Source organism: Oryctolagus cuniculus, chromosome 9, assembly GCF_964237555.1.
Source record: "Oryctolagus cuniculus chromosome 9, mOryCun1.1, whole genome shotgun sequence".
Lineage (NCBI taxonomy): Eukaryota > Metazoa > Chordata > Mammalia > Lagomorpha > Leporidae > Oryctolagus > Oryctolagus cuniculus.
In genome coordinates this window covers 9977974-10002538 of record NC_091440.1, presented here as the reverse complement: position 1 = coordinate 10002538, position 24565 = coordinate 9977974, and the positions used below count along the sequence as shown (strand labels likewise).

The 24565-nt window shown below is 43.0% G+C and overlaps 2 protein-coding genes across 18 annotated transcripts in view; one reads left to right on the top strand and one right to left on the bottom strand.

The window, feature by feature from the left end:
* The window catches only part of TPP2 (tripeptidyl peptidase 2), a 90236-nt gene extending 87189 nt beyond the window's left edge, over positions 1–3047 (top strand). For all 4 annotated transcript variants that reach the window (XR_011378715.1, XR_011378714.1, XM_002713016.5 and 1 more), the window contains 2 exons: positions 222–341; positions 2113–3047. Coding sequence is in view for 2 of the 4 variants with exons in the window: in XM_002713016.5 (XP_002713062.1) it covers positions 222–341; positions 2113–2202 (210 nt within the window). In the remaining 2 variants the exon portion in view is untranslated. The remainder of the gene's footprint in view (positions 1–221; positions 342–2112) is intronic.
* An 8256-nt stretch (positions 3048–11303) lies between these two features.
* On the bottom strand, positions 11304–24042 carry METTL21C (methyltransferase 21C, AARS1 lysine). Of its 14 annotated transcripts, none has more exons than XM_017343578.3 (6): positions 23953–24042; positions 23400–23451; positions 21662–21791; positions 18129–18280; positions 12442–12559; positions 11304–11935 (listed from the first exon to the last, which is right to left on the bottom strand). In XM_017343578.3, the coding sequence occupies exons 1-6, from the start codon at positions 23988–23990 to the stop codon at positions 11541–11543; spliced, it is 885 nt and encodes a 294-aa protein (XP_017199067.3). In that variant the 5' UTR covers positions 23991–24042; the 3' UTR covers positions 11304–11540. The 14 variants fall into 14 exon arrangements, with proteins under 14 accessions (XP_017199067.3, XP_008258380.2, XP_051706421.2 ...); XM_008260158.4 differs by having other exon boundaries at positions 21662–21804; positions 23953–24017; XM_051850461.2 differs by lacking the exon at positions 12442–12559 and adding an exon at positions 12575–12623 and having other exon boundaries at positions 23953–24007.
* Positions 24043–24565: the final 523 nt, after the last annotated feature.

The following is a 24565-nucleotide window of genomic DNA, read 5'->3' as shown; positions in this document are numbered from 1 at the left end:
TACTTAACTTCCCAAAAATAAATTATCTGTTCTGTGAAATTACCTAGGCCTTTTGGAGACATTAATTATTCTTTTTAAATAACTTCTAAAATTTACTTGATATAACATAGTCATTTTAAAAGCTACACTTCTGTTAAAGCCTTAATTCTTTTGCTACTAAAGCTACATGCTTTAAAATGTAAATATTTCATAAATAAGCTTTATCTTGCTTTGTATTACAGGTTTTGACATTTGCATACAAGCATGCATTAGTTAACAAAATGTATGGGAGAGGCCTTAAATTTGCCACTAAACTTGTGGAAGAAAAACCAACAAAAGAAAACTGGAAAAATTGTATTCAAGTAAGTAGTATTTCAACTGTTACAGTTAAGGGTTCTGTCCATATTGAATAGTGACAAGATTACTAAAAGGGCTACGGTTGTGATAAAACAGTACTGATTCCATCATGACCAGTTTTTATTTTAATTAGTGTAATGTGAACTGTAAAGTAAATACAAGACTGTCAACCTGCTAGTTAAATATTTTTCACTCCTACCCAAATAATTTATATACCCTCAAATGTTTTCAACAAGGACAAAATCTATTAATCATAACTAAAAAACAAAGTTTCTTCTTTAGGAAAGAAACAAATAATTGCTTTTAAACAGATGTTGCCTTATTCTAAAATGGTTGAACTTTTAGAGTTTATATTTGATTTTATTCTTCATTTCAGGTGATAGGCCATTTATTTCAGTTGAGCATTTTGTCATATATGCAGAGAAAATTAGTTGAGCTTTCTGTACAGCTTGTCAAATATAAAAAAATTACTGAATACTGCAGAAATGATTTTAGTCTTACATTGTCTTTGTGAATGCAGAATTGGTTTATGTGTATTTTATATTTGAAGGTAGGGAAATTTCGCTGGTGCCAAATGTAGCTGTGGGTCTCGTCTAGGCTGATGGTACTTGCTGTGTAATGTGTACACTCTGGGTGTGAAACTGGTCCAGGTTCCTCTGAAAACTTTTCATCATCACAGTAAACTGCAGCTCATCTTTACTATTTCTGTTTACCTTTGTCAGTCAGTCCAGATTGTAAGACATTTTAAATTATATCCTTCAGATCTTTGATGAGGTTAAGAAAATTCTTTTGGGAGGTTATTGTCAATACATACTGTGTGACTTTCAGCACATAGAATATTTTTGTATAGCTAGTAATCTTCCCCCAGAAGTGTACATAAGGAGATATTCTATAATTTGTCTGCCCTTCACTTAGTCCCCCTACTGTCTGTTCTCCATACAGCACCCAGAGAAGGTTGTTTTTCATACCTGACGTGTTTGGAATGAATTAAAAACCCACCTCCCACCCCCCCACCCCACCCCGCCTACCTCTCCAGCCCCATCTCCTATCAGATGTGCCTTTCTAAATTCACTGTGCTGCTACCCCACCAGCTTCTGCCTGGCTAAATCAGCGATGCTCTTTCCTACTAAGCAGCCTTGGGACTAACTCTTGTGGCTGTGTGTAAAGCTCTCCCCACATTACCAGAGTCAATTTCTTGTCATTTAGATTTTAGCTTAAATGTCACCTCCTGAGAGACCTTGTCTTGACCATCTAACTTCCCTCAGAGTGTACTATACCAAGTTATTTTTATGGAATACTTGATGACTATTTATGTGTTTATTCCTATTCATCTATTCATCAATTTACTCTATTATTTATTTTTCCTGAATATAACATAAGTTTCATGAAAGTGGGAACTGAATTCCTTCAGTGCCATTTGCCCAGTGACTAGCACTATGTTTGATTTAAAGTAGGCATCCAGATAAATGAATGAAGGGAAGTTAGGTTGGGAGGAAACAAGGAAATAGATAAGCCAGGTTGGAAGGAAGAGAAGAAAGTTAGAAGGAAAGGAAACTTGGTTGAGATAATAATCAGAAGAATAAGTTGGTTGATGAGAAAGTTGATTAGTTCATAGTAAAAAGGTTGGTGGGTAGGAAGGTTGATGGTTGATGGAAGGAGGGTTCTGTGTGCTACTACTTTATTAGTAGTAGTAAATGTTTGATACAAAATTTACCTTTTATAGTGAGCTTCAAAATTGTCGTTTTATTTCATAATATATTACTTGTTTTATTGTAGCTGATGAAGTTACTTGGATGGACCCATTGTGCATCTTTTACTGAAAACTGGCTCCCCATCATGTATCCTCCTGATTATTGTGTGTTCTAAAATAGAAGCACAAACTAAATTTTAAAAAAACAAAGTTTTATAGTGAATGGATGTAAGAACAAATTTGTGACATTTTTAGTCTAATGCATGTTTTCATCCACTATCAAATGCTGATTATTAAAATGATGTGTATTTATCAGAGAATTCACTGGCGTGTGGCTTAATACATGTAAATCTAGACCTCTTACATCATGGTGTTTTCTTAATGCCTCATATTGCTGGCAGGTGGATGTGCCCTGCCTGCCAGCCCCTAGCATTTTGAGTTGGGTTGCAGCTTATTACATGCATGATAGGTTTTGAACAGTAACTTTTAACTGCAAACCTGTACAATTCTATTTTTTATTTTATAAATGAACAGGGTTTTAATGTGTTCAACTTTAATTTTTTTCAAATGTATGAAGGCCTTAAAAAAGCTACAATAAGCGTAGCTAAAATTATTTATTGGAGTATAAAATAACAAAACCTCACTTCCAGATTTTTTCATTTAATTTTTTTTTTTTTTGCAAACGTTTACATTCAATTAAGGAGAAAAAATCAGCACAAGTGTGTGGCAATTGCGTGAATTTAACTGCTTCAGTAAATTTTCATCTTTGGAGTTATTACAGGCAAGTCATGTTGTATCCTTTTGAAGTGCAAGGCATCAGAATGAACGAATAATACATGTGTAAGTGCCAGACAGCAGTCTTATTTGGTAATGTAAAGATACACATATGATATGTTTATTAAAGTGGAAATAATGTAAAACACATGAAATAATGTGCAGAACCAAGATCATAGTACACCATATGCACTCTGATACCTTAATTTTTTATAAATAATAAAAGTGAATATTGAAGCTTCTTAAAGTTGGTCTTAATTTTTCATAATCAAATTTTGGATTATATTGAAAATAATATATTGAGTTCTTTGACCAAAAGATAAACATTGGGTAAACTATTTTGTAATGCTTCTTATAGACTTGCAATTATTTGAATATGTTTACAGTTCTTATGGTGTGGTTATTTATTATATATATATATATATATATATTTTTTTTTACTACTCTACTTGCTACTTGCTTCTTTCATTCTTTCTCCATGAAATAAATAGACAAGCCAGCGCCGCAGCTCACTAGGCTAATCCTCTGCCTTGCGGCGCCAGCACACCGGGTTCTAGTCCCGGTCGGGCACCAGATTCTGTCCCGGTTGCCCCTCTTCCAGGCCAGCTTTCTGCTGTGGCCAGGGAGTGCAGTGGAGGATGGCCCAAGTCCTTAGGCCCTGCACCCCTTGGGAGACCAGGATAAGTACCTGGCTCCTGGCTTCGGATCAGTGCAGTGCGCCAGCCACAGCGCGCTGGCCGCGGCGGCCATTGGAGGGTGAACCAACGGCAAAGGAAGACCTTTCTCTCTGTCTCTCTCTCTCACTCTCCACTCTGCCTGTCAAAAAATAAATAAATAAATAATAAATAGACACAAGTAGATAATATTAAAAAATCTGTAATCACTTATAGCAAATTTTTTTGGGGGGGTGTAATTTTTTAATCTTGTTCCCTTCTATCAGTAATCTGGCTAGTCATCTATGACTGTTTTAGTTTTATATGATGAACCCATTAGAGCTTTTATGAGAAATTACATCTAGGACAAAAAAACATAAACATTTTGCACACAATTTGGAGCATCTAGAATCTAAAGCCCATCTATGAACACCCACATGCATTTGCTTTCTAATATATACAGGTACTGTCATCCACACACTTGGGTCCTGGTAAGTTCAGAAAAGGTAGGGTAATTTTCCAAGGTCATGCTGCTCATTGACAGATTGTGAATTACAAAACCTGTTTTACAACTCGAGTTTTGCTATTCCAGGTTAGTAAACTATGGCCCCTTGAGCAAAACTGCATTGCTGCATGTTTTATAAATAAATAAAGTTTTATTGGAATCCAGCCAAGCCCATTTATGAGTCCTATCACTGGGGGTAGTTACACACAGCTACCATGTCCACTACTGTTTATTTTTTGTCTAGATTATACTGTGCTTCCTCATTCCAACCATGGTGGCTAATTTTTGCGTAACACCTAGCGAGAACAAATGCATAAGCTAGGTAAAAAGAGCTTGAAAGAAAAACGGTACAGACTGCACACTCTTTGGCCTCTTTGTAATCGTAAAAAGCATTTCCAATTATTATTGATAGGAACTTTGCCATCATGGAGTTTCTCATTGCTTCGTAATATTACTTGCTTCCTAAGATAGCTGCTCATTATCCCAGCAGAGCCCACCCTGATCCTCTTAGGCACCTCAAACCTTTTCTTCTACCTTCATTCCACTCTTGAAATGCCCAGAGGCTGGATGACTGGAAGCCTTAACCAGTGTCTCTGCTGTCTGATCCTGGCTCAGGCACTGGGAAGCCAAATCACTTAACTCCCATTTAGAATTCTACAAAGAACTCTGCACCTGCCATCCTGCTACCCTGGGAGAGCCTGGTTAGGGCCCATCTGCCTACCCTTCACTGTAAAATACCAGGTGGACCTAGCTTTGCAGACAACTGTTTTAGTTTCATTTAAAGCCCCTGCTTTCGTGAGGGGATTTCAAGCAAGCAAGCATATGATTTATTCAAGCCATGTCCTCAGAAGACATGTAATCGTAGTTCCAATATGAACGCCAGCTGTCCTGATTTTCTCTATGCAGATAGAACTACTTCCATTCCCAGCCAAGTGAGCCAACTCACTCCAGAATCTGACTATGCCACTCATCTTTCTCAACATGAATAGGACATAAGCCAACTGAAAATAACCTTCTATAATTCCCTTTCATTTTATGTATGATTTTGTTAATGTATTTGCATATGCCTTACTGTGAATAAGCTATCTCAAAACTCAGTGTCTTCCAACCATTACCTTGAGTGTAACTTGGCTGGAGTTTGGCTGATCAAAGTGGATGTTGCCCTAGGTGGTTCCAAGCCTGAGTCATTGAAATGTACAATTTACAGGAAGAACAGAAGATAGAGCAGCAAATTGAAGGGCACATTGGTGGTGCAGTTCGTGTAATGCAGTAGGTAGAAATGCTGTGAACAAGCAAGATAACAGGGAACCAATGGTTGAGACATTTAAAAACAGAGCAAGCAGTCAGTGAAACATGTGGACCTTATTTGGGTCCTGATTGAAAGGAGCTGAAAATAAATATGGGCAGACGAGGAAATTTCAACACTTGATGTTTTAGTGTACTAAATTAATTTTAAATTTTAAATATAATATGATTACATATATAGATATAGAAAAAAAATTGTAATTTGCTCCTCATTAATAGAGGAACAAATAAGTGGATGAAGATTTAGATAAAACAAGACTTTCCATGAATTAAAAATGTATGGGGCTGAGGATTTACAGTACTGTTCTACTTATTTAATAGTATTTAACAGCTATAGTTGCCATAAAATAAACTGCACATATTGAAAGTTAAAATTTGTTTACTTTTCATGTATATTAAATTTTCCATACTAAAAAGTTTAAAGAAGAAGATTCTAACTACAATCTAGCTTTTCTAAAAGAGCGGATTTTTGTCTTTACAAAACATGTGATCATATCCCTGGGAAAGTGAAAGATAACGTTTGTTAGTCTAAGAAAATATCCAAGGGACAGGGTCCCATTGCTAGAATTCTCTACATCATATACTTGAAAGGTAGAAGATTTGAAAGAATTTGCATGACTTTTGGGACAAGATTTTTGGAAGAGTTTTGTTGAAGTATAGTTTTCTTTCATTGAAATTTGATCATTTAGGTATACAGGTCAGTAACCAGCATAATTTAGCGTTTCTCATTGTCTGAAAGAGTTCCCCCATGCCTCTGGACTGTCAGTCTCCATTCCCACCCTCAGCCCCAGACTGCTTTCTATCTCTATAGTTTTGATCTCTAGCAATTTCATAAGGTAATCAGACAGTGCACGTCTCACCCAGGTTGTTGGGTACCTTGGTTCATTCTTTTAGTAGTACAAGTATTCCATGGTCTGATATACCACTTTAGACCTGTATAGTCCACCAGTTGATGAATAGCTAGCTTGTTTAAATTTGAGGCTAATGATAATGCTGCTATGAATAGTCATTTGCAAGTCTTTGTGGAGGTATGTTTCTTTTTAACATATGATATGGGTTTTTTTAAGATTTATTTATTTGAAAGTTAGAGTTACACAGAGAGAGAAGGAAAAGCAGGGAGAGAGAGGTCTTCCATCCGCTGGTTCATTCCCCAGTTGGCTGCCACAGCTGGAACTGTGCTGATCCAGAGCCAGGAGCTTCCTCCAGGTCTTCCTGCAGGGGTGCAGGGGCCCAAGGACTTGGGCCATCTTCTGCTTTCCCAGGCCACAGCAGAGAGCTGGATCAGAAGTGGAGCAGCCAGGACTCAAACCAGCTCCCATATGGGATGCTGGCACTGTGGGTAGTAGCCTTACCCACTACATCACAGCACCTGCCTCTGTTTCCTTTTAATACCATAAGAAACTTAAACCATTTTCCATAGTGGATGTACCATTTTTCAGTCCACAAGCAATGTGGGAGTTTTTGCACATGTTTTTTCACAATGTTTGAAGGTTTTACACATCCTCCTCAACACTTGATATTGTCATCTTTTGAACGTTAGCCATTCTGGTAGTTGTGTTATTGTAGTTTAATTTGCATTTCTCTAGTAAATAATGGGCTTATTAGACATTCACGTGTCTTGGTAACATTTCAACTCCCCAGTTTCTTGCTAATTTTTTCAGTTGATTTGTCTGCCTTATTATTGAGTAGTAAGAAGTCTATATACTGCATAAGGCCTATTTTCAGATAGAGTAAAAGTTTAGCAAACATTTTTCTCGTGTGTTTATTTTGAAAATTCATTTGGAAGGCAAAGTGACAGAGACAGACAGGTACCTTCTAGTCCATGCACAGACAAAATCGCTGCAAGGTCAGGACTGGGTCAGGGTGAAGCCAGGAGCCCCAAACTCAGCCCAGGTTTCCCACGTGGGTGGCATGGATCTGAGTACTGCATTGTCACCAGCTGCCTGCCAGGGTGCGCGTTAGCAAGAAGCTGAAATCAGACTCACCCCAAGCACTGTGATGCAGGATGCAGGTTTCCCAGGTAGCTTACAAACCCTGCCCCCAGGATCCCATTTTTGTAGTTTTGAATTTGATGAGGCCCATTAGCATTTTTTATTTATGAATTGTGCAACAAAGATTTTATACTATTCTAGAAGTTGTGCAGTCTTCATAGTGTCAGCCCTTGTTTTAAGGCTATGATCCATTTCAATTTTTGTGAAGAATAATGTGAGAAAGTTCAGTGTGTGTGTAATTGTTCCAGCCTCGCTGATTTAAAAGACTTCTTCGGCCGGCGCCGTGTCTCACTTGGCTAATCCTCTGCCTGCGGCGCTGGCACCAGGGTTCTAGTCCCGGTTGCTCCTCTTCCAGTTCAGCTCTCTTCTGTGGCCTCGGAGTGTAGTGGAGGATGGCCCAAATGCTTGGGTCCCTGCACCCGCATGAGAGACTGGGAGGACGTACCCGGCTCCTGGCTTCGGATCGGCACAGGGCCAGCTGTAGCAGCCTTTAGGGGAGTGAACCAACGGAAGCAAGACCTTTCTGTCTACCTCTGTCTCTCTCACTGTCTAACTCTGCCTGGCAAAAGAAAAAAGAAAGACTTCTTCGCCCTGACTTTCCTTTGTCAAAAATCGAATGATCATATATTTGTGGCTCTATTTATAGACTCTTTTGCTTCATTGACATAAATGTCCTGATGCTAATGCCAGTTTACAAGATCAACTGAGCTTTATGATAATAAGCTGGTGTTTTCTAGAATGACTTATCTTTTCCTCCTTTGCTCACATGACGCAGAAAGCCAGCACCAAGTAAAACTGGGTAAAATAATTGGGTATCACCAGGCGAATATCCTGTGCTGGCTTCACTATCTGGATATAAAAGACATCCTGTATCTTTTCCACAACTTTTCTTCTGCTTTTAGAGGGCAGATCTTGTATAAGTTCCATATTCCAAGGGAAGACTTTGTGAATGATATGTTTATTTTGCTTTTTTGCCTGACAGAAGGAAAGTAAGGCTCCTCCTGCCTTGATACCCCTTTCCAAAAACTCAGGATTGTAGGAGAGGCATAATTTCTTCTTTTTTTTTAAATATTGGTCTTAAAAATCTCAAGTTATGACTACATGTAAGCTGATGAACACTGTTAACTTACATTAAAAGAGAAAAGAAAGTGTTATCTGTATTCAAGGGAATTGAAGAGTCGTATGTTGAAAAGCATTCATCACCCAACATCTTAGAGACTTGTATTTATAATAGACTATCATTAAAGGAGAAAAAACAGAGGCAATCAAATCTTTGAAATCATGCCCAGAATGCTCATTTGGCCCTTAAGTTTATAGGTATTTCTATTACTACTATTTTTACAGAAGGTTCTAAAGTTTGCTAATAGCAGTATGTAAGTGTATATATTAAGAATTACCAATGTGTATTTAGAATTAGCAATAATACTAATTACTACCTCAGTTATTGCATCTGTAAAAGACTCCTTGACTTGTGCAGCATATCTTCCTACCAAGTTCATCAGGAGTGTCTTGACTTTATCATTTTCATTTAATTTTAGAATCAGCTACTAAGTTCCACAAGAATGCATATTGGGATATTGAGTATGACTTCACATTGGAGAAAACTGACATCTTTAAAATAGCTTCCAGTGCACTAACTCAGTATGCCTCTGTATGCTTAGGTAATCTTTGTCTAATGCCATAAATCTGTGTAGAGTTCTTAGACATTTTTTTTTTTATTTGCTGTTGTGCATGGGACATTGCTATTCTAAGTGCATTTAAATTTAAATTAAAATTAAATTAAAATTAAATTTAAATTTTGTGAGCTGTTTGAGGTTAGAGTTTATAAATAAAATTGAGCACGGAAGGCAGGTGCCAGCATTGTGGCAAAGTGGGTTAAGCTGCTCCCTGTGGTGCCAGCATCCCGTATGGGTGCCAGTTCAAGACCCGGCTGCCCCACTTCCAATTGGGCTCCCTGCTATTGTACCTGGGAAAGCAACAGAAGAAGGCCCCAGTGCTTGGGCCCCTGCACACACGTGGGAGTCCCAGAAGAAGCTCCAGGCTCCTGGCTTTGGCCTGACACAGTCCCAGCCTTAGCAGCCCTTTCGGGAATGAACCAGCAGATGGAAGATTGTCTTTCTTGCTCTCTCTTTTTTTCTCTCTCTCCCCTTCTATGTAACCCTGACTTTCTAATAAATAAAAATAAAAAGATAAATAAAATATGCTGGTGCCGCGGCTCACTAGGCTAATCCTCCGCCTAGTGGCACCGGCACACAGGGTTCTAGTACCGGTCGGGGCGCTGGATTCTGTCCCGGTTGCCCCTCTTCCAGGCCAGCTCTCTGCTGTGGCCAGGGAGTGCAGTGGAGGATGGCCCAAGTCCTTGGGCCCTGCACCCCATGGGAGACCAGGATAAGCACCTGGCTCCTGGCTTTGGATCAGCGCAGTACGCCGGTCACAGCAGCCATTGGAGGGTGAACCAATGGAAAAGGAAGACCTTTCTCTCTCTCTCTCTCTCACTGTCTACTCTGCCTGTCAAAAAATAAATAAATAAATAAATAAATAAATAAATAAATAAAATTGTGCTTTGCATCTTGACATTTAGTGACCTTGCTGAACTCAGAAATTTCGGTAACCCCACTGCTAATTGATATTGGGCATTGCCTAAAATAGTCCCTGACAACATGGCACCTGGCGAATGTTCGGGGGGCCGTGTTTGTGGCCGCTGTGGTTAAGCCACCCGAGATCGGACCACCTGCAGGGATAGGTCCACTTTAGTTCCGGACACGTGGACAGTGCATGATCCCTATATGCCCCTGTGCATGGTCCACCCACGCCTGCATGACCTTTTCACTGATTGGCTCCCCTACTGCGCATGTCTTTTGTAAGCTTTATAAGCCTGTACACTTCCTCAATAAAGTAGTTCCTGCTTCAACAGAACTCACCGCTGCTTGTGGTGTGTACTTGACCCATCGACCTTACCTCTTCCGTTCTCCTTGTTGGGGAGGGCCTGTGCTGTCCCCTGCTGGTCAGGGGCCAGCCTCAGGCTTAAGACCCCAACAGACTGACTGCCGTGCCAGAGGTCCACAAACCGGCCTGTGGCCAGATGCAATCCTCAGCCTATTTTTTCAGGCCAAGAATGGTATTTACCTTTTCATAAAAATTATTTTAAAAAAAGTAAGTGTTCTATGGAAACAGCATTTGGGCTGCAAAGGCAGAATATGTATTGTCTGCACTTGTAGAGAAAAAAATGACACAGGGCTACACAAACTTTCTTGAGCAGCATCCGTTTTATAGTCTCTTTCAAATCTGTATTTTGTTTTTCTTCCTTTACTGCTTTGGCAAAAAGCTATGGTGTTAAAGAGAAATGATTGCTGGATTTGTCTCCATATCAAGGAGCAGCTTTGGGGCAGGTTAAGCTGCCTCTTAAGATGCTGATCTTCACTTCCAATCCAGCTTCTTGCACTCATAGATGGTGGCCCAAATATTTGGGACCCTGCCACCCACATGGGAGGTTCAGAAGAAGCTCCCAGCTCCGGGCTTCAGCCTGACCTGGACCTGGTTGTGGGCGTCTGGGTGGTGAACCAGTAGATGGAAGGGGTGTGTGTGCACCTGCGTCCCTCCCTCCCTGGCACTCTTTTGAGTAACTACATCCTTTAGGAAAAAAGCTTTATAGTTACGTATGATGTTTTTATCAGAACAAAAATTCTATTTCCTAGTTTTCTAAGAATTTTAATCATAAAGTTGTGGAAAAAAAAAACAAACAGGCAATCCAGAAATCCAAGTTGGAACAGTCACAAATAATTGACACCCGGGGGCAGTAGTTGTGAAGTAAATTTTCTTAAGTTCCTAAGGCACCTATGTCCTGTTAACTTTCCACTTGCAATCTGTTAAACCTGTAACTGTCGTATCACTCAGTACCTCCTCCTTTTCTATAGTTAAAAATGCATAAGTAGATTCCTCAAACTAAGATGTAATGATCCTGTCCATCTCCGTTTCAAGTGACCAGAGTATATGGAAAAGTTTAAAACTGTGCTCTATAGCAGAAATAATAGGCAGGAAATCCACTTGTATTAACTTATTCATGTAAAATTTATTAAAAACTTGAGGTTTTTATGTGACCTCTTGTATTTAATTACCCAGATAATCTTAAATAAGTTTTTTGGGAAGTTGCTGTACTAGGAGGTTAGGTTTATTCTAGATATGTAGGTTGTTTCTGCACACTGCCTTCTCCAGCACGTAAAAGAAGTCTTTTTGCCAATGCAATTTCTAGCAACGACACTCATATTTTGAAAGGCATTTTGTTTGACTTAGTCCCATTTTAATATCCCCTTAAAAATTTTCACTGATGACTCTGGATATTCAGCCAAGAGTGTTGCCTCAAAAACTTGCTTGAATTTATCTAAAAATTCATAATCAGTGCTGAATCTGAACTTATTTGCCCACAGCAGCACTGTCCCTGGCTGAGCAAGGTACACCATGGTGGAAAGCAGTTTGTCCAGGAAGTAGTGGTGATAGACCACGTCAGAAGCCAGAATGTAGTCGTAGTAACTTGTGCACTTGGGGAAGTTGTGCTCCAGGTCTTCCCCCCATACCAGTTCTCTCACTTCAGGTAGATGTGCGGTGCGTTTTAATGTGTTCTTCAGGAGATTATACTGGAGGTTTCCTAGGACATCAGGCAAATCTGTTGCTGTGACTTGAGCTCCTGTGAGAGAAAGAGAGAAATAATAATTCCCTGGGAATACTCGTGCAGACATAGTGTACTCAGAAGGGCACACATACTGGAGAATTGAGAGGCTCAGCCTTGGCCCCCTAGGCAGGCAGGCTACATGCATTTAACATACTTCAGGCTGGGGCCTGGCAGGGAGACCTCCTTGTGCACTGTAAGGGGATTAGCAGCCTCCTAGACTCTATGCAACAGATGTCAGTAGCACCCCACTTCTCCCACCCCAGGCATTATAATCAGCAGGAATTCAGAGTTCTGCCCCTGGACTCCGAAGCCCATCATAGGGAAACTGGGTGGACTGCAACAGTCCCTTAACCTAACACTGAAGTGTCTTGTCTTTCTGGATAACAGGAACAATTCCTGCTGTGTGATATCTTGGGTGGATTCACAGAGTGAATTCCAAACACGTAACTTGTCATCTAGCAAGCACTCACTATCATTGCCGCAGTAAAGGCCTCTTGAAACAAGATCAGGAGTAAACAAACCTAAGATACTGGCCACAATGGAAACAAGTCCTGGTCCAGCACCAATTTCAAGAATTTTAGCATCTTGGAGATTCAGCTCCTGTGCGTGTTCCTCCAAATACTGACACAAAGCAGTAGCCTAAAAGACATTTACCATTTTTGTAGTTGGAATGTTGGAAGCCGTAGTGACCCACTCTGCTACTCTATGTTAAATACAAAAAAAAAAAAAAAAAATGTTATTAATTACTTTCAGTTTGTCGGAGGGTTCAACATTCAGTGCCCTATCTAAGCCCCTGGAATATAAAAAATTGCAATAATTTGCACCTAAGAGATTCAGTTGTTAAATTGCCTATGTCAGATTTGATCAATATAAAAAATTGGGTCAGTAGATCAGCTTGGCTCTTACAAAGCAGGAAAAAACTGGGTGAAAGTTTCTACTGGTTTAGTCAGACTGGGTTCCACTCTGAACAAATGTGAATCTCCCTCTCCTGACTCTTACCAAAGCTCAAGTTTGTTAGGGTTTTGCCATATTAGACAACTGAGCAGTATATTTTATTTTAAGAGATTGATCTAAGAGATGCTCAAACTCAGAACAAGCTTCTGAAAATTTAATGTGCCAACAAACACCCTGAATAGCCCATTGTAGACCAGATCTTTCAGTGGGTCTGGGTTGAGCTCCAGATTCTGCACATCTAAAACAGCCCCCAAATGATGTCAATCTGCTAACCGATGGACAACACTCTGAGCATAAAATATTACTATATGTGAAAACGAATGTCTCATTGCTCCTATATTCATTCACTTTTGCACCTTCCATAACTATTCTACAAAGAGATAAAGGATACTTGATTTCAGTTGATTCATGAAGTGTTTCCATTTATGCCATTGAGGTATCTGCTAGCCGTGCCCTGGTTTAAAGAGAGTAGGTAGGTGAGAGACGGTTACTTAAATTTCAATATATATAGCCTAGATCTGGGGATATGAACCCAGAGTTTTTAAAACTTGAGCTCTGTCTGCTTATACATTTAGGCCAGGACTGAAAATATGCCCACATTGTCCTCTGGACCTTTCTTTCTGTTTGGGATCTATGTTGGAATAGACATCCAGCATGAATTGGGATGTGCTGATCTTATGATTGCCAATGGTAGTATCAATAGCATGCCTGTCCCTGTAAGTCACTCCATTTCATCCTTGTCTGGTCCTTTTGACAGATACATGCAAACATGAACACAACTCAATCATCTCTCGAGTCAAGGTACTCAGCGGCAGCACTTGGGACATGTCAATATAACTATAAGCTATGTTTCTGTTGAAGTGTCAGAATGGAGGTATACCCTGGGTACCAGAGCAGGGACATGATGGAGGCCACTGATGTGTCAGGGCCAACTTTCTGGTGCCACGTGTGGAAAGATGAGGGGGAACTGATGACAAACAGCAGGAGCGGCACCACAGCAGGTCAGGGCAGCAGGTGAGACAGCAACACAGGTGGGAATAACACCAAACTGCAGCACATCATGAGCGTCAGTCTCAAGGAAGTTGAGGAAAGGGGCTGCGTGGTTCTTCAGGAGGGGAAGTGAACCCTTACATATGTGGGCTTTCGATATTAGGATGAGAATGTCACCCAGGCCACCCAAAGGACGTGTTTTCAGGACGTGTTTGATATTAGGATGAGAATGTCACCCAGGCCACCCAAAGGACGTGTTTTCAGCTATCTTTGGCTGTGGCTTCCTGCCTGGAGTGTCCCACACTGTGAGGCAGTGACCCCAGTGGGTATCATCTGGAGACAGCTTTTCTCAAGAACAGCTATGTCATTCAACACTGGAAATGCATTCCCCACTAGTTTAGCCCTGCTGGCAAACTTTGACGTGGCCTCTTTCGCAGGGAACAGCAATTGAAGCCTTATAAAAAAGGGTCTCTTCCCACGTTATGTACCTCTATATGTGTCTTTGGGGAAACTGAAGTCCCAAAAGAGGTAAGAATTTGGTGCCTGGAAGGCTGGGGCCTTCTGAGAGTAAAATAGTCCAGAGGACAAACGTTCTTTTACAATTCCTGATCTCTAATACTATAGCTGTCTCTTTACTAAATGTATTATGACAGAAAACTTTGAAGTAGGTAGGTGATTTTTTAGATGTTAAGACAAGGAAAAGCCCTTGAAACATTACATTCATATACATAAGATTTGAAATTGAGCTTCACTGGGTGGAGGTGAGAGGATGGGGTTAAAAGAACCTGAAGCTCTTTAATTCCCCTTCTTCCCACTCATTAGACACTGCCAATGTCAGACACCTACTCATGAAAGCTCCGTGCTCCATGCTTCAGGCTCCAAGGAACCAGTAGTCATGAATGCTCCATGCTCAATGGAACCTGTAGACATGACTGCTCCAAACTCCATGGAACCTGTAGTCATGACTGCTCCATGTCCCATGGAACCTGTAGACATGACTGCTGCAAACTCAATGGAACCTGTAGTCATTGCTCCATGTCCCATGGAACCTGTAGTCATGTCTTCTCTGTGTTCCATGTAACCTGCAGTCAAGACTGTTCCATGCTTCATGGAACCTGTAATCATGACTACTCCATTTTCCATGGAACCAATAATCATACTGTTCCATGTTCTATGGAACCTGCAGACATGATTTCTCCATGTTCCATGGAACCAGTAGTCATGACTGCTGCATGTTCTATGGAACCTGTAGACATGACTGCTCCAAACTCCATGGAACATGTAATCATGACTGCTCTGTGTCATGGAACCCGTAGACATGACTGCTCCATTTACTATGGAACCTGTAGACATGTCTGTTCCATGTTTCATGGAACCTGTAGTGATTACTGCTCCATACTCCATGGAACCTATAGTCATGCCTGCATGCTTCATGGAACCTGTAGTCATGAATACTCCATATTCCATGTAACCTCTAATCATGACTGCTCTGTCTTCCATTCAACCTGTAGTCAAGACTGCTCCATGTTCCATGGAACCTGTAGTCATGACTAGTCATGTTCTATGGAGCCTGTAGTCATGACTGCCCCATGTTCCATAAAAGCTATAGACATGAATGCTCCATGCTCCATGGAAGCTGTAGTCATGACTGCTCCGTGCTCCATGGAACCTGTAGTCATGACTGCTGCATGCTCCAGACCCTGTAGTCATGACTGCTCTGTGTTCCATGGAACTGGTAGTCATGACTGCTCCATGCTCCATGGAACCTACAGTCATGACTGCTCTGTGTTCCATGGAACTGGTAGTCATGACTGCTCCACGCTCCATGGAACCTGTAGACATGACTGCTCCATGCTCCATGGAACCTGTAGTCATGACTGCTGTATGCTTCATGGAACCTACAGTCATGACTGCTCTGTGTTCCATGGAACTGGTAGTCATGACTGCTCCATGCTCCATGGAACCTACAGTCATGACTGCTCTGTGTTCCATGGAACCTGTAGTCATGACTGCTGCATGCTCCAGACCCTGTAGTCATGACTGCTCTGTGTTCCATGGAACTGGTAGTCATGACTGCTCCATGCTCCATGGAACCTGTAGACATGACTGCTGTATGCTCCAGACCCTGTAGTCATGACTGCTCTGTGTTCCATGGAACCTGTAGTCATGACTGCTCCATGTTCCATGGAACCTGTAGTCATGACTGCTCCATGCTCCATGGAACCTACAGTCATGACTGCTCTGTGTTCCATGGAACTGGTAGTCATGACTGCTCCACGCTCCATGGAACCTGTAGACATGACTGCTCCATGCTCCATGGAACCTGTAGTCATGACTGCTGTATGCTTCATGGAACCTACAGTCATGACTGCTCTGTGTTCCATGGACCCTGTACTCATGACTGCTCTATGTTCCATGGAACCTATAGCCATGACTGCTCTGTGTTCCATGGACTCTGTACTCATGACTGCTCCATGCTCCATGGAACCTGTAGTCATGTCTTCTTTGTGCTCCATGGAACCTGTAGGTATGACTTCTCCATGTTCCATGGAAACTAGTCATGTCTGTTATGTGCTTCATGAAACCTGTATTCATGACTGCCCGGTGCACCATGAGCCTCTAATCGGGACTGCTTAACTTGGGTCGCTGGAAAAGTAAATGCATCACTCTGGAGAGTTTGTAAGAAATACAGATTCAGAGCTACCGCCACCACCTTCCTGCTCCAGACCCCCTGAATCAGAATCTGCATTTAAACAAGAGCTCAGTATGACTCACAATGACTCTGAAATTCTTACCAGAGTCTTTCTTAACATATTCTGACAAACTCTCTGCAGAGGGAAGATCCATGGTGCTGTACCAAGTGTGCTTCAAGAGAACAGTGTTACCCAACTGACCAAGTTTTCTTATTCTCCATCTCGGCTGTGCAGTGAACAATTTATCACATTAATAATTGCAGTTAGTATGTGCTTACCAGCAGCACTTCATTTAATGCTCACAATCAGGTCTAGAATAGACAGTAACGCTACCCCATATTTTAAATATGGAAACAAGGGCAAATGGAGATGCAGTGGAATCTGTGACGACACAGCCTTGAAATAGCAGACTTTCGGGGCTGGTGGTATAGCAGGTAAAGCTACCACCTGCAGTGCCAGCATCCCATATGGCACCAGTTCAAGTCCCGGCTGCTCCACTTCCAATCCAGCTCTCTGCTATGGCCTGGGAAAGCAGTAGAAGATGGACTAAGTCCTTGGACCCCTGTGCCCGCATGGGAGACCCAGAAGAAGCTCCTGGCTCCTGGCTTCGGATCGGCGCAGCTCTGGCCATTGCGGCCAAATGGGGAGTGAACCAGTGGATGGAAGACCTCTCTCTCTGCCTCTCCTTCTCTCTGTGTATAACTCTGACTTTCAAATAAATAAATAAATAAATCTTTTTAAAAAAATAGACTTTCTGGCTCTAAATTCAGACCCCCCCCATTTCAGCACCATCCTCAGAGAGCAATTGTGAGGTACCCTGAAATGAAACACACTTCCCAAATGTACTTACACCATGGAAAAGAGACGGAAAAGGCTGAGGGCCAGTGGGTGTGACCCAAAGGTGCCTATTGCAAAGGCTAAACTAAATTCCTGTTTCTTTTACAATTCCTGTGAACTCTATAGCCTACTTCTCAATATTCTCAAAACTATTTAACTCAAAAATGTTTCAAGCAGAGGCCAACGTTGTAGAACAGCAGGAAAAGCCTCCACCTTCAACCCTGGCATCCCATATGGGCACCATTTCATGTTGCAGCTGCTCCATTTCCAATCCAGCTCCCTGCTAATGTGCCTGAGAAAAGCAGTGGAGGATGGCCTGAGTACTTGGGCCCCTGCTATACACATGGGAGACCTGGAAGAAGTTCATGGCTCCTGACTTCAGCCTGGCCCAGCCCTGGCCATTGTGGCGATCTGGGGAGTGAACCAGCAGATGGAAGATCTCTTTTCCTCTTATCTCTTCCTCTCTATAAACTGGACTTTCAAATAAATTAATTAATAGAAACAAATGTTTCAAACAACACAGCATAAAATAAAACCAATGCTTCTGGAAGAAATCTCTGTTTCTGCTAATCCAAAGCACACCGCCATCACCCCTGCAGTGGGGGGCAAGGTGGACAGATGATTGATTGTCAATTTGAGAAACAAAGCACTTGGCAGATGGCCCAAGGCAACACATGTGCATGAAATTATTTTCTCCAGAAATCTTGACTTCACCAGTGTAACGGTTCTCTCACCCCTGGCCACACCACTGCTCCGTAACTCTCTATGGATTCTTGAATGATGATCTTCTTGCCAGCAAAGCAGTAATGCTCCTGAGTGTAGCTGGCATAGTCTGTAGGGACGAATTTCTGGAGGTTGTGGAGACATGGTTCCATCTCCTTGGAATCTGAGAAGCAGGAAAACAAAATGGGTTTCATGATTGTTGATCCAGTACAAATGCACACAGATGGGAAATAGATTCAGCCAACTCTCCTAAGCAGAGGGCGGAAGCTTTCAGTGGTAATGGCTGCAAATTAGCACAAAAACTCTGGGGAAAGTGCATGACATTCTGATGTGGCATTTTTATCTGTGGTTTCAGGCTCTGCAGCTTCAGTTACAGTCAACTGTGGTCTGAAAACATTAAATGGAAAATCTCAGGCATACAAGTTTTAAATAACCTTGATTAGTTTTAAATAATTCTATTTTATTATTAGTTATTGCTGTTAACCTTTTACTGTGCCTAGCTTATAAATTAAACTTTATTGTAGGTATGCACGTATAGGAAAAATAGTATATAGGTACTTAGTACATCCATGAACCCTATCTTGCAACACAGCCCTCGTTAGGAGGCTAGGAGTACATCCATGAACCCTATCTTGCAACACAGCCCTCGTTAGGAGGCTAGGAGGGCTGCTGTATGACAAAATGCCTAAGGATGCCCGGGGTCTCTCCTTTGTTTAGAAGACAGGAGAGGTATGGAGCCCTCCTCGCCCATGCTTTGATGTGGGGGGGGAGCCAGCTCACCAGCAAGGTGGCACACATGAGCTCTCTGGAGAAAGGAGGACCAGGGTAAACATGCACCTGACTATTTTTAGGTCTTGAAGTGAAGAAGCATTCCCACATGTTGGCTGGAATGTGCTCCTTAAGTCCTTCCTGCAACTGCCCCTCAAAAGGTACAGGCCACCCAAAGCTGAGCCAGCTCTGAGGCCTGGGGGAGGTTGTCAGATGAGCCCTGGCTATCAAGTTACTATTGCTTTAAATACTTCTTTAACCCATGACCCACTATCGCGGCTCTCAAATATCATATAAAATGGGAGGAAAAGGGCACCTGATTGGGGCTGACATCATTGTTGCAGGTGTTCCAGAGTATTTAAGAATAGAAAGAGCGGCGGGTGGAAATGTCAGGAGGATGCTGTTCCCCCTTGCCTGGGGGCCACCGAGAGCTCAGGGAAAGGTACAGGGACCAGCGTGGAAAGGAATTCACGGTGAGGACTTTGTAGACAGAAGAAGGTCAGTTTTACTTACAGGAAACCTACCTTTGTTGCCTGGGATGTGTCTGGCAGATATTTCCCCAAGGGTATAAAGCAATCAGTTACCATTTGAATGCTCTAAGCAGAAACACAGGTTGAAGGTGGGAGAGGAGGCAGGGGAGGAGGGTGGGAGTCAGAGAGAAGGGGAGTGGGCCTTGGAAGGAACTTAATCAGGAGCCCATGCCCCAGAGGAAGGCCCTGTGAGTTACTTCAAGCATCAGCAGCTTGAACAGACACCAGAGCAGCGCTGTGCAGCTGGCCCACACATTATAACAGGTTCACAGCACATAAGTCCAGACATTGCAGTAACCACTGAGAAATGTTTTCCACAATCTAACAATGCCTGTGGGATCTAATTACAAAACAACTGGGGATTATATTTCAATGCCTAGATTTTATTTTTCTAGAAATTAATTGTCAGTGTATTTTACAAAAGTATCAGAATTGGGCAGGCATTTAGCCCACTTGAGACAGCACATTCCATACCAGAGTGTCTGGGTTTGAGTCTCTGTTAACCTCTCCATTCAAGCTTCCTGTTAATGTGCAGCCTGGGTCCCTGCTGCCCACATGGGAGACCTGGAGTGGGTTCCTGGCACCCTGAGGGTTACTGTGCTACACCATTTGAAGAGTGTCGCTCTTCTTGAGACCTGGGTCTTTCCTGAGCTTCCAAAAGTCTACTAATGAATAGGAGCCAATATCAGTCCTGACACTGTCCTTTCCTTCCACGTGTCCTGGAGGGGGTTGCAAGACAGCGGTAAGGTGCAAAGGGAAACCCATGACCTTCACCTGCCTCTTAATATGGAATACCATCGACATCTTACAGAACAGACCCTACATCTATGCATGGCCAAAGAGACCCTAGTTTCTACCATGGGACTAAGAGGCCGGCTCTGGATTCTGGGGCACAGCAACAGGAAGGAGGGGAATAGACAACGGTGTGTTGAAACCCGTCTCCCAGCCTGTGCGGGGAGGAGGAAGAAGCACCGATTTACAGACTCTGACAATTGCCCTGGTGTAAATCTTCCTGCCTTGGCCAGTTCCAAATTAGCCACCTGATACGACCAGGAAAAGATGCACAGCTATACATACACCTTGTGTCGTTTTTCTACCACACAGACACAGTAGACATGAATAGCCTCAGAGCATAGATAATAGTCAATGCAGTACAGTAATTAGTCATGAGTTTTGAGTATTTATCACCTCAGTGTTGATAAACCTTTGCCTTGAATATGATCTATTTAGTTGTATGTTTGTAAAGTCTCAAGTTTAACAATCACCATGTTCAACAACAAGCTTGCAAAATTCCTGAAATTCAGGCTCCAGGACAAACCATGTCTGGCTCCCAGCCCGGTGACGGGGATCAATCATCAGGCTCACGCCAACCCCTGCTGACTTCCCTCCCCACCCCAGCACTGCCAGACTGAGCCTTGTTCCCTTCCTGCCACATGTCACCACTTCTCTCCAGACTGTTGGAAACCTCAGGGGACTGATTCACAGGTGAATATACGCCAGATACTAAGCTTGACAGGTACACTGGCCCAATCAGCGTTGTGAAGAAACACGACATGAAAATATTCCCCTATAACACCCTGTCAAGTCCTACAAAGATAAAGAAAGCAGCGATTATTGCACTTGAAATATGTTCATCTGTTGTGTCTAAGCTAGCCTGATAGTTTTAGAGAAAGCAGATTTTAGACATAAAATTTTTTATGTAATCAGTTCTGTTAAGATTTCTGATTAACAGACTCAGAACACACGGTTACACTTGAAGTGGCTGTAAAACGTTTTTCACGTTAGAGCTTGGCTTTTATGACGCTGTCGGTTGTCTTTGTTACTTATTCACTGCCAAATGTGTGCTCTGAAGCCCAACCCTAAACTGTTAACCTTGTCCCGATAGGAGAAGATCCTGTGATCTACAAGGATCTGCTGTGCCACGGAGCTGCCAGGAATGCACACTGGCTAAAAGCAGAAACAAATCCAGCTTTCGTGTTTTTCTAAAGTTCTTGTTACAGAAACATAACAACACAAGAGAAAACACAAATTTGTGGACTTCGATAAGTTCACAATGAACAAGCCAGGGTTGCTTTTAATGCTATGTTTCCACTTGCTTAAAGGCATTTTTCTACTAAGCTTCATTACAGTAAAATCTAGAGTTAAAAGGAAATGGAACTTCTTGTCGCTGAAGTTTACTTGAACATGCCATCACCAGGAAAGCGAGTGAGGAAAATGGCTGAGGTGCTGAAGATGGCTAGGTTTACCTCCTGAGGATCCCCCGGTGCCATCGTCCTGGACAGTCCCCTCCTCGGCTGCCTCTAGCCGGCCTGCTGCCTCCCCCAGGCACGCGGGCTGCTGCGCGGAGCTCAGACACACGTCCATGCCCTGAGCCTGCTGAGAGAAAGAACTGGACAAGACCCGAGTTGCCCAGCCCAAGTGGAGGCTGACTCTCCCCAAGGGCTGCAGAACAGAAGCTTATCGCCTTAGCATCTGCTGAGCCGGAAAGAACGGCTGCCTTTCAGCTTAGCTCCCTGGGCAGGCAAGGCAGTCACCGAAGGAGCTGCGGTCCCGCGTTTGCAGAGCACGGTATGGGGAGACCATTAAACATCACCCAGCCTGTGTGCATGGGAAAATGCAAAAGCAGCCGTGGTAGCCTGGAAGCGAGCATGGTGTGGCTCAGGAGGTGGCAGCAGGTTTTCAAGGTTTTGTAAATTTGTATTTTGCCACTTCCAACCTGTATTATAGCACATCAACTAAGTCTGGGTAGTCTATGATGTATTGTATTTCTACTAACTTTTGGAACTAAGTTTTAATAAAATCTGTCCTGTGTTGCAGCTCACTGAGGGTACTTGTGGTTTATGGGGCTAATGACATCATAAATGAGAAGCCAGGGTTTGGAGCAAACACAAGTTTGCTCTCCGTTCATCTAAGGAAGGCTCCGTTGCAAGACAGTAGAAATCGCCAGGCTGGGAGCCAGCATCCTGCTTCAGCTCTCTTGCTTGCACTTGGCAAACCCACTTACTGCCCTCAGCACCCGTTTCCTTATCAGCAAAAGGGGGATCGTAATATCTCCCGGCTCCCGGGACTGCACTGAGAACTAGAAGACCAAGAGTGATTATTAAACCACAGGAGGACCATCCTTGATTCTGAAGGAGAGACCCGAGTACTGAGATCGTGGGCAAAAGGCGGCGCTGCTATTGCCGGAGGGCTTTGGGTTGGTGCTGAGCACCATTCTAGCGCTTGTCGCGTATTCCTTTAATCCTCCCAACAGCCCTGTGAAGGAGTACTATTCTTACACCTTGTCTCAGAAGACAGAAATTCAGGCACAGAGAGATTAAAATCCAGTCCAAGAGCAGAAGCAGCTGGCCAGGACCAGAGCCAGCAGTCAGAGTGAGACGTCCAGCTGCAGGAGCCACGTTCATGCCATGAGGCAGCCTGCACCCTCCCACTTCAGCCTTGCTATACCTCTCCTAGTTTTCCTTGAAATCACTTGCAAGGCTTAGCATACCTGAAGTCCATGCTATCACAGAAGTGTTTTCTGGGCTCTTTTTTTCTTTAACAAATAATCAATGGTTTTTCTCACCTCTGTTTATCATCTTGGATTTATTCTCTGCACGAGAGTTGCCCTGTTGTATTGTTTCAGCCAGCTGAGGGTGGTAACCGGATACACCAGCAAAACTATCGCTAAAGAGCCACCCAAAACCAACACCAAAACCAGCTGCACAGGCGCAGAATTGCAGCCAGTGAACGAACAAAGCACAAGGAGGGGCACCAGCACCCTGCAGCATCTGTGACTCCAGTGCACATCTGGTGATGATGCCAGCCCCTCACATCTCTGAGCAACAGCATTTCAAAGAAATGGGACCCGTGAAAGTCCTGGGCATTGTCACTGACTCGAGAATGAAATACTCGTATTTACCCCAAGTCTGCAACCCACCAGCACAGCCAGGGTGCTCTATCACTCTGTGCTTCTAAGGAGTCTTTGGTCTTGCAGGCACTTACCTGATCCTTCTTTTCAGCCTTCTCACAGCTCCAGGAAATGAACTGTCCCCCCCTAAAAAAGATCAGATTTGTGGGGACTCTGTGCAGACACCTCAGTACGGTAGTAAGAAGCCTGCGTTTGAATCTGAGCTCTGCCATGTACAATCTGGGTTGAAAATGTGTAGAATGGTGATGCCCACCTCATGTGGCAGCTGCAAGAATGAAGAGAGGTGATGGAAGCACAGCCATCACACATGCAACAGCCACTGTGTTTACCATCGCCAGAGCTGCCCAGCAGTCCCGCCATGTGACCGTGTTTGCAGAATCCCTACACCTGCCAAGGGTCGCCGCCCACTAAGACAGTTCTGTATGTGGCATGCAAGAATAGCTAGTTTCTGTAAAATATCAGGTGATGCTTTTCCTTGTGAAATGAAATGACTCCTCTCCAACATGCAGACTGTTATTAGTTCAAACCATCCTGTGGTCTCTATCCTATAGCTAGACCTAAAGAAGAACTGAAGGTTTTGTTAGTGTCCTCGAAGTCACAGAGCTGTTAGTTAAAGCGTATCTTTACCTTACAGAGAGGAAGAGATCTGAGGTCTCCGCACACATTTTGACCCCTTGGGTTTTATATAGGTCTGCACCTGAAAGGATTAGCTTTTTATGAACAAAAGCCAGCCAGTGGAAGTCCAAGTTATTTAGGGTAGCATTACCCATCAGTATCATAGACACGTTACTTTGCTAGAATTCTCTCTCTCTCTCTCTCTCTCTCTCTCTGTCTCTTTCTCTCTCTCTCTCTCTCTGTCTCTTTTTCTCTCTCTCTCTCCCTCCCTCCCTCCCTCCCTCCCTCACACACACACACACACACACACACAGTCCTCGAAATGTGAAGTGGCATTGGCCTCACAAGGGCCAGAGCTCTCACCACCAGCAGATTTCCTGCACAGAACAGATGCTGCCCCAGCGGTCCACAGGTGCTGTGTGTGTGTTGTTTAAAATGTAAACCTCTACTTCCCTTTAAGGGGCACTGGAAGCTGGGGATGGGGTTTCACAGAGACCTGCAAATGTTGCGCTCCTTCGCCACTGGGCTATGGCTGACGGGAGGGGTGTGCGTGCTAAGGACCTGCCCAGGACCCTGAGCCAGCAGCCAGAAACAGTGTAGGACTCTACAGAGATGAAGGGAGGGC

Coding starts and splice junctions, on each gene's coding strand:
- METTL21C (XM_017343578.3), bottom strand. CDS start 23,990: ATGTGTGCGGAGACCTCAGATCTCTTCCTCTCTGTAAG. Junction 23,452..23,952: donor GATCTCTTCCTCTCTGTAAG/GTAAAGATACGC, acceptor GATCTTTTTTAG/GGGGGGACAGTTCATTTCCT. Junction 12,560..18,128: donor GAGCAGTGGTGTGGCCAGGG/GTGAGAGAACCG, acceptor AATGTCTTTTAG/GCTACTGCTTTGTGTCAGTA.